Genomic DNA, 12,771 nt, shown 5'->3' with positions numbered 1-12,771 from the left:
ATGGTTCTTCTAAATGACGAACATTCTCCTGTATATCAATGGACTCGAGGCCGTATTTGTGAACTTCATCCTGGCAAGGACGGTGTTGTGCGCGTTGTAAGTGTATTAACTTTAAATGGAATAGTTAAACGCAGTGTAACTAAAGTTTGTCCTCTACCCATCGAAATGGACACTGAAACTCTCTAATAACGAAATAATATCAAACGAACTTTTTTATTCATTTTATTCATTGCTTTGTTTCCTTTGTAAACGTACCTTGTTTTTATGCTTATAACCAATTTGTTCTATTTATTTTATAGTTGATATGCATAGCCTCAGCCAAGACTTTGTCCAATCTATTATTTTAATAACTTAATGTATTTAAATAATCCTAGATTATTTCAAGGGCGGCGGTATGGTTAATGCGTTGTCCCTACATGCTGAGCGAACGCGGCTTTAGTCCCATGGCAACGCTCAATAAAAAACAAAACCTTGGCCGACGCGGTGTAAATTGAATTGATTGTCATAATTTTTCTTCGCTTGATTAAACGGCATAATATTTAGCCATCCTTTTAATTCTACCCCAAACGAGCAGATACCTACACCGAATAGTGATTCTAGGTCTGCTCACCGTGGCTGTTCCAACCGATTAGAAATACAGTCCGCTCTCAACCCCAAGAAATTAGAAAAGAACAGTCCATTTCAACGAGTTACACTGAAAGAAAAAGTTTTTTCCCCTTTTTTTGGTAAAAAAAATCGTGAACACCTCCCTCTATTTAGCACCCTAAATAAAATTAATCGTTATCCCTTTACCTTTTATTTTAACTGTATGTGTATTGTTTATATGATCTGTAAGTTTGACTGGTTTGAAGTGCTTATTAAAAAAAAAAATTGGCCTTATAGTAAAAAAAAATTTCCAAAAATTGTTGAAGTTTCCTTTTTTCAAAATAACTAAAAAAATATTAGTGATAAGAAAAATCTTAAACAATAAAAAGTGTAGGTTTTACTATTTTAAATATGCTAGTTTCATGTTGTTTTTCCGTAAGACAAAAATTGGTTAAGATATGGCTGTTCAAAATTTGCATACACTCGTGATTAGTGACCCGTTCAAGCGTTTTCAACTATAACCCTTTCAAAAATAAGCATTTTAAAACGTTGAGACTGACAGATCTGTTTATAAAGCAGTAGTGATTAATTTCATTTGGGGAGCTAAACACGAGGAGATTTTCATGATTTTTTTACCAAAAAAAAGAGGGCCAACTTTATTTTAAGCGTAACTCGGTTATTTTTAATGCTAGAAACTTTTGTAAACAATTAAAATAACGGTTCTTATAAACACTGTAAAGAGTTTGAATTGGATTTTCCCGAAAAGTGCTTAATTTTTCAATGATTTCACCTTGAAATATTCGATTTGGATTTACAAGAATAAGACTGTATTTTTCAAGAGCTACAACTTTGTTTTTTCTCGATTGATAGACTTTACTGATACACCATTTTTTTCGATTTTTTATAAGCTACACTTTTGCTAAGAATATTTTTTTAAATGAAATATTTACTTTTTGAGTTATTTGCGAAAAACCGTCTGAAAAGGTAGTTTTTTGTGGAAATTTTCAATCGCGAATATAACTCGAAAAGTATTCACTGACGTAAATAAGAATGTGTGTGTACTTTGTACGCACGTAAGAAGTTAGACTTCTATTATATGATTTCTTAAAAATAAATATACTTCAAACAGTTTGTTTTAATTTTTTTTAAACACCAAACTAATTTTTTGGTTACCGCTTTCAAAAAAATTAAAAAAAAGTATAGGATTGCTCCGGATTCGAACTCAAGACCTCTCGATCTCTGGCCGAATGCTATACCAAATACGCTACGAGGACTGTGTCTGTATCGTTTCGGACGTACCTAATGACAATTCACGGTAACAAACAGACAAGTTGAAGTATAATAAATATACAATAAAATGTTTTAATAATACTCATCTTACTCCTGAGGAAGACAAATCCAAAGACACAAAAATTATAATAAATATATTTACTAAAAACTGATATATTTATATACTTCGTCTAATTTACTAACTGTTGCACGTCACCCGCGTCATAGCCTGTGACGTCGCATGATACCAACACGAAATATTTGGCGGTAGGTGTGTTCTTTTTTAGAATAATTTTGCTGAGTACACTGGAATTACAGCCACTAGACATATTTTATTATATACGCATAGAAATAATATTTGAAGATTACGCTTAGAAATACACAATATGTTTCATTTAATTTGTATAAATGGATTATAAAGCGTTTTTATGAAGCACATTTGTTCGGAACACTCTGTAACTGTAATCGAATGAAGGTGACATTTTAGAATAAATTGGTAACATTTATTTGACAGTTGCGGTGATGACACTTCATATTTGTTTATATTCTTTACTATAAGTATCTGTTCTATTATATTTACTGTTTTTATTATTTATTTTACTATAAAAATATCCTCTACTATAAAAATATAAATTTCACCTAATTTTATCACGACTTGGAATAATCGAGGTATCTGACAACTTTTTTAGTTGTTATTGTAGACATATATAAAGAAACCTATCGGCTTCTCCCAAGAGTTAGGAGCCGTTTTTTAATAATTAAACAATGCAGTGCAAAAACGCTTGCACTGCAAATCTTAACTGATTATAACTTAATTCTAGTTCTCTATTTCTTAAGTTTTTATTTATTTACATTGAATATTAATTTGTTTTGTTGTATAATCCACATTTACAATAATTATGTGATCTATTTGATTTAAAACGGATTCAGGATTTTTTTATACTTTGGCAACTATGCTTATCTTATAATCTTAAATGATTATAACTTAATTCTTGTTCTCTATTTCTTAAGTTTTTATTTATTTACATTGAATATTAATTTGTTTTGTTGTATAATCCACATTTACAATAATTATGTGATCTATTTGATTTAAAACAGATTCAGGATTTTTTTATACTTTGGCAACTATGTCAACTTAGATCTCTGGCGCAGATAATGACGTGCAACGGTAAGTAAATTAGACGGACTGTACATAACCTGAAAGATTTAGCAACTAAATGCAATACTGTCTGTGTGCGCATGCGCGCAGAATTATGAAATTTTACTCTCAATCGCGCCTAAAGAAGTATAACTTTAAAAACTCTATATAACAAAAGTTACTTAAAATCAGTCAATTTATCCATTTCCGGTCTTATATTGAACGTATGTTTTTTCACCCCTGAATAGGGGTGACTGTCACCGCCCAAGTAAAAGCAACCAACGGCACAATTTCAACTTTGAAGCGGAGGGTAAGTAGAACTCAAATGTCTGTTGGACAATAAACGCTATTATTATTACTAAATCCAAATTTTCATGCAATTCGGAGTTGCCCCTGAAAATTACACGGTATCGCCGCATTTCCCATTCATTTACTGGGCTAATATGCTGGTTCAAAATATTTGGTTACCCTTTTCGATGACTACACAGCATTTTGTTATTTTTTAAAGTCAAAGGACAAAGTGCCTGAGAAATTTCAAGAATTTTGTGCACAAGTTGAAACTGAAAGAAAACTTTCAGTTTTGAGAAGTGACAATAGCAGTGATAGCTGCCGTACGGTTTACCACTTGGAGGAGAAATGCTCAGGACTTTGTGCAAGTGAGCAAAGAGCCATTGTTGTTCAAAAACGGATAATTTTGTTCTTCTGCGAAGACTGTGTGCTTTCCTTCAAAAAAATACCTGTTTTAACTAACAAGTTCATTCAACTAGAGGAGCAAATCAAGTCCTTAAAGGAGGAGCTAGACGCAATTAAGCAACAGCAGTGTGTTGGTGGTACAACTAATGTGGAGACATTATTGCATGAGGTTGAGGATCGTGCTGAACATGCTAATAATTTGATGGTGTACGGCATCCCAGAATCACCAAGTAATAATATTCAAGAAAGAATAAATGCTGATAACAGTGCCCTTACTCCTATCTTCAACAATATTGGTCTTGTTCAGAACGATGTGGTGAAGATATTATATGTGGGGCAGACATCTGATGGCAAAAACAGGCCAATAACAGTTATAACCAAAAACCGCCATATAGTCAAAAACGCAATTAATAAGCGCAATTGCATTGAGGATGGCATAAAAATAGGCTATGATCGAACGAAACTTCAACAGGAACAGTTTAAAACTGTTTTGGCAGAGTTGCGTGCTGGTGAACAGAAGGGAGAATCTGACTTAACTATTAAAGTTATAAATGGACTTCCGACAGTTGCTAGAAAACCTTCAAAAAACCAAACGCAATAAACACCATGTCTATATATTATCAGAATCTTCGAGGAATACGTACTAGTCTAGATGAACTTCGAACCTCCATCTCTCAATGCAACTACGATGTCATTATTCTAGTAGAAACTTGGCTAAATCAAGATTATTCGGATAATGAATTGTTAAACTCTGGCTACCACGTTTTAAGATTGGATCGTAACTTAAGAACTAGTACTAAGCAGCATGGAGGAGGAGTTTTAATTTTGTTACGAAACCATTTTAAAGCTAAACAAATCAAATCTGACATTGATAATGTTGAGCATCTGTTTGTTCAAGTGGATTGTGAATGTGCATCAGTTGTCTTGGGTGGAGTATACATTCCTCCGAACTCATCAGAAGATATCTACCTTGGTCATTGCTCAGCAGTTGAAACTATTAGAAACAATAGGCCAGACGTACCTGTATATTTATTTGACTGCCCACAAAACTATCCAGCAAAGCTGATATGTGAATGCTTCTCTTACCTAAACCTGAGGCAATCAAATATCATACCAAATCAACGTGGAGTGTTTTTGGATCTCATTTTCCACAGTATTGAAGATTTTCAGAAACTCTCTGTCTATGAAGCAGTTGACACTTTGCTTCCCAATAATTTTCATCATGTGGCAATTACTTGTGATCTTAGTTTTAGTGGTAATGTTAAACAATTAGAATATAATACTACATATTTTGACTATCGTAATGCAAATTTTGTGCAATTTTTGATGATGCAAATATTAATATCTCAGTAAATCATTTCTATGAAGTAGTCTCTGAGGCAATATCACTTTTTGTTCCGAGAAAAATATATAAACCTTCAAAATTTCCTCGTTGGTTTTCTCCAAAATTAAAAAAACTTGTTATTTCAAAAAAAATTGCTCATACTAGATTCAAACACACTCAGTCGGCTGCTGATTATACCTTATTTTCAGATCTTGGAACACAATGCAAAACATTAACAAATCAATGCTATAGATCTTATATCTCCAACATTGAGGAATCTATTCACTCAGATTCAAAACAATTTTGGAATCATGTTAACTCATTGAATAAAAACCATGGAATTCCAAGTGTTATGCATTTTAATGACTTGACAGCAGATTCAAGTGAGGAAATAGCAAACTTGTTTGCGAGCCATTTCTCTAGTGTCTATCGCTCAGACAATGTTAATTTAAGTAACTACGATTTTAAATTAAAAAATTCAGTCGACATTCCATTTATTCAATTTTCACTTTCTGAAGTCTTTGAGTCTATAAATGGTCTCAAGGATAAACTCAGTTATGGCCCTGATAACATTCCAACATATTTTTTAAAAAGATGTGTCTACAGTTTATCTAAACCTTTACATGTATTATCTAATTTATCTTTGAGACTACATACCTTCCCTAGTAAGTGGCGTGACAGTCATATAACTCCGGTATTTAAAAACGGTGACAGAGACAATATAAAAAATTATAGGCCTGTTGTTATGTATCTGCCATCCCCAAACTTTTTGAATTAATTTTAAACAAATATCTTACTTGGCACTGTAGAAATCTCTTGATTAATGAGCAACATGGATTTAGGCAGGGTAAATCTACGTCTACGAATCTTGTCTTATATCATGATTACATTGTCAGGGCTTTCGAAGATGGGTACCAAGTGGACTCCATTTATACTGATTTCATGAAGGCCTTTGACACAGTGATCCATCATGGTTGAGTAGTTATCTTGATGAAAGAGTTCAGTTTGTTTTTATAAAGGGTTCACTTTCGATTCCTATCTTGGTCAGTTCAGGGGTCCCACAAGGCTCACATGTGGGTTCTCTCCTCTTTAACTTGTTTATTAATGATATTTCTGAGGTAATAAAAGTTTGTCAGTTTTTGCTATTTGCCGATGACCTTAAGCTATATTTCAAAGTTTCAAATCTGTCTGATTGTCTAAGGATCCAGGAAGACTTGACTTCTCTACACAATTGGTCACTTTCCAATTGTCTCCAGTTAAATAAAGATAAGTGTTTTGTTATATCCTTTAGCAAATCTAAAAATAATGTTGTGTTTGACTATCACATTAATACAAGCGTTCTATCAAGAGTGACTGAAATAAAAGATTTGGGGGTGTTATTTGACAGTTCCTTGTCATTTATCCCACACATTAACAATTTGTCAAATAAAGCATACTGTAATCTAGGTTTTATCACAAGAAACTCTCGAGATCTTTCCGTACCTACATATAGAATTTTATATCTTACTTTCGTCCGTAGCATCCTGTCTTATGCTTCTATAGTATGGTCACCATACTATTTTAACCATATTTACACCCTTGAAAAAATTCAAAATAAGTTTCTCCGGATTTGTGCTTATAGATTAAACTTAAAGAACATGTCTTCAGTGGAATTAAGGTCAAGGCTAAATATCAGTTCCTTAGAAGACTACAGAACTAAATGTGATTTAATTTATCTCTATAAACTACTTGATCATACCACCGACTGTTCTGATTTATTAAGTCTTATCAACTTTAGATGTAGCACTAGAGTTCTTAGAGACATGCCCGTATTTTCTATAAAACACTATCGCACCAACTATGGCAAATTCTCTCCAATTAACAGGATTCAGAGACTGGGAAATGACTTTAGTCAATCTTATGATCTGGTGGATACAAGATTTGTAAGATTTAAGCACTGCCTGACTGAGTATGTAAGGAATAGAAGATGAGTGACCTTTACCTTGGAGTCTTCATTTCATTTGATTTTAATTCAGAGATTTTTATTTTAATAATATTTTCAGAAAATTAAATTTACTTAAATTATAATCATTTGTTTAACAATTTTTATTACTTATTTAATACTTAGTTTAGTATTTGTGTTATGGTTAGGATACTTTATTTTTGTTATTTGTAAAAATGGGGACATCCCGTAATAAATAAATAAATAAATAAATAGTGGTGAGTACTGCAAAGCTTATATGAACAAGTTTTTAAAAACAAAAGCATCAAACATGACCTCACTGTATCATATTGTCCTGAACAGAATGTTGTTGCAGAAAGGTTCAAAGGTACCCTTTTTGAAAAAGTATACTCAATAGGGTGGGTCGAAAAAAAATATTTTTTTTTTAGAAACGTTCTAGTGCGGAAAAGTTGTTTTTGGTAACAATAAAACATACTAAGCAAGAAAATATTTTTTTTATTTATTTTTCCGTTCGCGCATTGCACGTAAAACTACGGGAAAAAACAAAAAAACTCGATTTTTTCCATATATTTTTGAACCATTTAACATGATATAAAAAACTCGTTCTAGCTTTCTTTTACTCACAATTGGTCCAAAACATCTTAAAAAATTTAGTTTGCACCAAAATATATAGAATTCCGTTCGCGCATCCTACTTAAAGTTTACAATAAATAGCGAAAATTCAGGTTTTTGCGATAATTTGTTTGGCTAGCTGAACATGGTATAATTATCGTATTCCAGTACCTTTGCCTCAAATATGTTCAAAATAACCTAAACAAAAATGTTGATGTTAATATATATAGTTTTAGTAATTTATAATCTAAAAAAATCAAGTCTTTTTATAGCATGTTAAAACTCGACGGCTGTACGACACAGGTTAAACTGTCTGCTTGTTTCACCAGAACACAACGCACAGTAGTTGAGTTCGCTTCTGCAAGTGGATTTAACTGGTTAGAACTAGATCTGTTGCCTCACGTAACCCTCCCCTCTCTCACTAGTCGGCCATATTCCTTTCTCCCACCAGAACTCGGCCGCCAGTCTACCGCTGTCTGTCATAGTGCCACTAGTGTCACGATTTGTCTCAGTGTCTGATAGTTGTGTCTTGACTTTAATGTGTTATAATTTGTGTTGTACTATTACTTCGTTATGATATTGATAGTTTTTTGATCGTTATAAGCTTATTACGTGATTTAACATCAAGCAATGGAGAGTGAGTCAGAAACTATTCTCACTAGAGCTGTAATTGCCAAGTCTAGACAGGAGTTTTGTTGTCCTATAGTTGGTGAGCCTCGAAGCTTCCTACAGAATAAACTGCCAACTGGTGAGTGTGTTCTTCGGTGCTGTTTAGAAGAGAGGTACAAATTTGTACTAGAGACCAACAACAAGAGGAATGTAAGTTTTTCTAAAGTAGCTTGCACAGTCGCGAAACTAATAATTGATTTGTATGAGAAAGCATCCATTCCCCCTTTGTCTTATAGCAGAATCATAATGCTTATTAATGCGTACTACAGTTCTTACACTACCCTAAGAAAGTCATACAACCGAGATAAGGATAAGGCTTTTTTTAAAACAAGGTTGGAGGAATTTAAACTTAAGGCTAAAAATCTGTTTGACGTTGCTGCTTGTAAATGCCTGATGAAGTGTATCTGTACTTGCAAAAAATCACCAGAAGCATGTCAGTGTGCGATTTCAATTGAATGTTTATGTGAAAAAAATAACAAAATCCCTGTTCTTGAAATGAGATTTTTTTATCTTCAAAGACACTTCAATCTAGGGAAAATTGGAGCTGTTGATAAAATAGTAACAAAAAAACTTACTGCAAAGGCCGAGCGGAAAGCTCGCGATCTTCAGAGACTTGCCAGTAGTAAAAAAGTCGATAAACAAGGAGAGTGTTCAAAACCCCGTTCTGAATGTAGTTCTGATGAAGAACTAGAGACAATGGAAGATGAAGACTACGAAGATGAATCCGCTAAAAAGCCTCCCTGGCAGATGAGGATAAAACTTAATGCGACCTCTCTAAACAGTTACAGGTTCGGTGTTTCAGATCAGGCTACAGCTCTTATAGCTTCCAGCGTTCTGCAAGATGTTGGCATGATAAAAGAGTCAGAATCTGCCTTTGTTGTAGATAAAAGTAAAGTCAGAAGGGAGAAGAGCCGTGTCAGTAGTGAGTTAAAAAATGAGTTCACTCCTCCCACAGAAAGCTGGGGTCTGTACTTCGACGGAAGAAAAGATGACACGTTGTTTATTGAGAAGTTAAATGCCAAGCAATTCAGAAGAACCTTAAAAGAAGAACATTATTCTCTCATAATGGAGCCTGGTTCAGATTTTATTGGGCACGTATCACCATCATCCAGTTCTTCCGCTGATATAACTCACAGTATAAGTTCTCAGTTGACAGAACTCTCAATGCCACTAGAAAACTTAGAAGTTGTTGGGTGCGATGGTACAGTAACCAACATTGGTGGAAGAATGGTGTCATCCATCAGCTAGAAAAACATGTAGGGCGCCCTCTTCAATGGAGTGTTTGTTTACTTCATTTCAACGAACTTCCGTTTCGTCATATTTTCCAGCACATTGATAGCCAAACTACAGGGCCTAAGAGTTTTAATGGCCCAATCGGACAGCAGCTGATTTCATGTGAACGACTCCCTGTGGTTGATTATGAACCAATAGACTGTTTTATTCCAGAAATAGACAAAAGCACATTAAGCAAAGATCAACAATATTTGTTGGAAATATCAAGTGCAATAACTCTAGGGTATTGTCCGGAAGACTTAGCCGTTCAGGACCCTGGCCCTTTATCTCATTCCAGATGGTCAACTGCTGCAAATAGAGTACTTAGACTGTACATAGGATCATCAGATCCCTCTGAAAACCTTAAAGAGATCGTTCATTTCATACTAAAGTCCTACATGCCTGTGTGGTTCTCAGTAAAGAAAAGTAAGTACTTTACAGATGGGCCTAAACATGTATATCAAGCCATACAAACATCGCGATATTTGTCCGAAGAGTTGCGTGAAGTAGTAGACCCAGTCATAGAAAGAAACGCATTCTTTGCACACACTGAAAACTTACTTTTAGCAATTTGTTGACGGGCGAGACCACATTCGGGAACTTGCCTACAGAAGAATTTTAAAATCCAGGCAGACCATCCCTAAGAAGAAGACCATACGAAACTTCGTCCCTCCGAAGATTAACTTTCTGGCAGGTGACTACACAGAAATAATACATTGGAGTGAATGTGTGCTGTACCCTCCTCCAATTCTGAGAAATCTTAAAGAAGAAGACATTAGGTCAGTTATTAGTTTAGATTCAAAACCAATGAGAGAAGTAGTAAAGTTTCCTTGTCACACACAGGCAGTTGAAAGGTGTGTGAAACTAGTAACTGAGGCTTCGTATAAAGTTTGCGGAAAAGAAGCCAGAGACGGATACATCAGTGCCACTCTAAAGTCTCGCTCAGTTATTCCACAGTTTTCAAAAAAATCTGATTTTAAAATGTTATAAACAAGTAAAAAAACACTGAGAATGAGATACAAACTACTTTGTAAATAATTGTATAGTAATGTAGATATGACACACCTTACATTTGGAAGGTTGGTTGGGTAGGGTGTGGGTGGGGCTCAAAGTGCAACCACCTCCACGTGGTGAGTCCTGGGTAGTTTTGTATTACAAAACTAGCGAAGTGTTGCACATAAGAATGTTCAAAAAAAAATTAAAACAATATATTTAATTAGTTGTATACTTTATTTTCCATTGTTTTGAACCATAAAGAGGCAAACAAACTGGAAAACATTGATTATAAGATGTTCAAATACAACAAAAAAATGATCGCAAAAACCCATATTTTCGCTATTTATCACAAACTTTAAGTACGATGCGCGAACAGAAAACTATATATTTTGGTGCAAACTAAATTTTTTAAGACTTTTTGGACCAATTGTGAGTAAAAGAAAGCTAGAACGAGTTTTTTATATCATGTTAAACGGTTCAAAAAAAATATGGAAAAAATCGAGTTTTTTTGTTTTTTCCCGTAATTTTACGTGCAATGCGCGAACGGAAAAATAAATAAAAAAAATATTTTCTTGCTTAATATGTTTTATTGTTACCAAAGGCAACTTTTCCGCACTAGAACGTTTCAAAAAAAAAAAAAAGTTTTTTGTCGACCCACCCTAATACTCAATGCTGTTCTAGGTAAATGCTGAAAAACAAATGTGGGCAGAAGCTGCACAGCAAGTATCTTTATCAAACAGATCACCAACTCAGAACCTAAAAGGTAAAACTCTAGAGAAGAATAACGGCCTGGAAACAAAGTTGACCTTAAAATTGTATGTGTCTTTGGAGGCCATACATACGTTCACATTCCAAAAATAAAGAGGAAAAAACTCAACCAGAAAAGCAAAGTACAAATCTTTGTAGGGTATTCGGAATCATCTGCCAGTTACAGACTGCTATAGTATTTTTACTACAAAAGCGATATTCCGTAGGTCAAAATTTTTGAAGTAAGAGAACTGTCAAAACATTAGAATGTGATTTTTCATTATTGCCATGTTTATTATAAACATGGCAATAATGAAAAATCACATTCTAATGTTTTGACAGTTCTCTTACTTAACAGAACTGTCAAAACTTACGTCAAAACAGAACTTACGTTACTGTCAAAACAGAACTTACGTTACAGAACTGTCAAAACATTAGAATGTGATTTTTCATTATTGCCATGTTTATAATAAACATGACAATAATGAAAAATCACATTCTAATGTTTTGACAGTTCTCTTACGTCAAAAATTTTGACCTATGTAATATCGCTTTTGTAGTAAAAATACTATAGATACCATTACACACAAAATTTAAATTGCATGAGATGTTATAGTTTTAGAAGAAAGAATGAATGTAGGTATGAAACAAAAATAAAGGGTAAAGAAAAGATGTAATTAATAAATTGATTAGTACAAAATGACCTTTACCTGGTAAATTGACAGTCGGAAAAACATTCCATTTTAACCTGTTATTTCGACCAAAATCACCTGGTGCAAAATGGTAGGCACATACACGAGAATTGACATATACCTTTTCTGGAGTTTTCTCCAACAGCTCAGGGTTGCCTATCACAGACACCCATTTATCAAAAAGATCTTTGTGCTTTATTGGGTTAGGAAATCTATGCTTAGTTTCAGGACTTTTCCAACACGTTTTTACACAACAACTAATCGGCGGCATTATATCTAGAACATAAAAAGTTGTATAATTATTGTCTTTCTACCTTTGGAATTATTCACATTAAGTACCTGCAAACCACTACAGTTGAGGGAACAAAAATAATTTATACTCTAAAAATGTCTATTAAAACTAAAATAATCTATACACCACAAATGTGTTTTAAAAACTAAAATATGAAACATTTACTTCACGTGAGTAGAGTACAGAATAAAAACAAAAACGTATTAAATAAAATATAAATTGTATATTATTATTTTTTTTAACAGAAAACACAACTGACACAACCTATACCTATGACAACAATTTTCTTTCTTCTTCTCTTCTACACTTGCGTCTAGAGAAAACCAAATACTTTGCTTCGGAGCTTCTAGACAATTGACAGTTCTCTGGATTTGGCGGGCAATTTGAAAAGTATATATATTGTACCTATACATCATATTATACAACTTATACATCATTGAGTTTAAGACAGTAAATGAAAAACCTCACTTCGCTTGGTAGATTTATCTATATAAATGTAAATGAAATTCAAAATATATTTATTAACCTAATTATATAGTA

At 33.5% G+C, this 12,771-nt stretch overlaps 1 protein-coding gene across 1 annotated transcript in view; it reads right to left on the bottom strand.

The window, feature by feature from the left end:
• The window catches only part of LOC126888196 (uncharacterized), a 30,766-nt gene extending 18,236 nt beyond the window's left edge, over positions 1–12,530 (bottom strand). Inside the window, exons 1-2 of the mRNA XM_050656249.1 lie at positions 12,502–12,530; positions 11,958–12,215 (exon numbers count right to left, since the gene is read on the bottom strand). Coding sequence (XP_050512206.1) covers positions 11,958–12,210 — 253 coding nt within the window. The 5' untranslated portion in view covers positions 12,211–12,215; positions 12,502–12,530. The remainder of the gene's footprint in view (positions 1–11,957; positions 12,216–12,501) is intronic.
• Positions 12,531–12,771: the final 241 nt, after the last annotated feature.

This window comes from Diabrotica virgifera, chromosome 7, assembly GCF_917563875.1.
Source record: "Diabrotica virgifera virgifera chromosome 7, PGI_DIABVI_V3a".
Taxonomy (NCBI): domain Eukaryota; kingdom Metazoa; phylum Arthropoda; class Insecta; order Coleoptera; family Chrysomelidae; genus Diabrotica; species Diabrotica virgifera.
The sequence above is the reverse complement of the archived record's forward strand: the minus strand, read 5'-3'. Positions and strand labels throughout refer to the sequence as shown.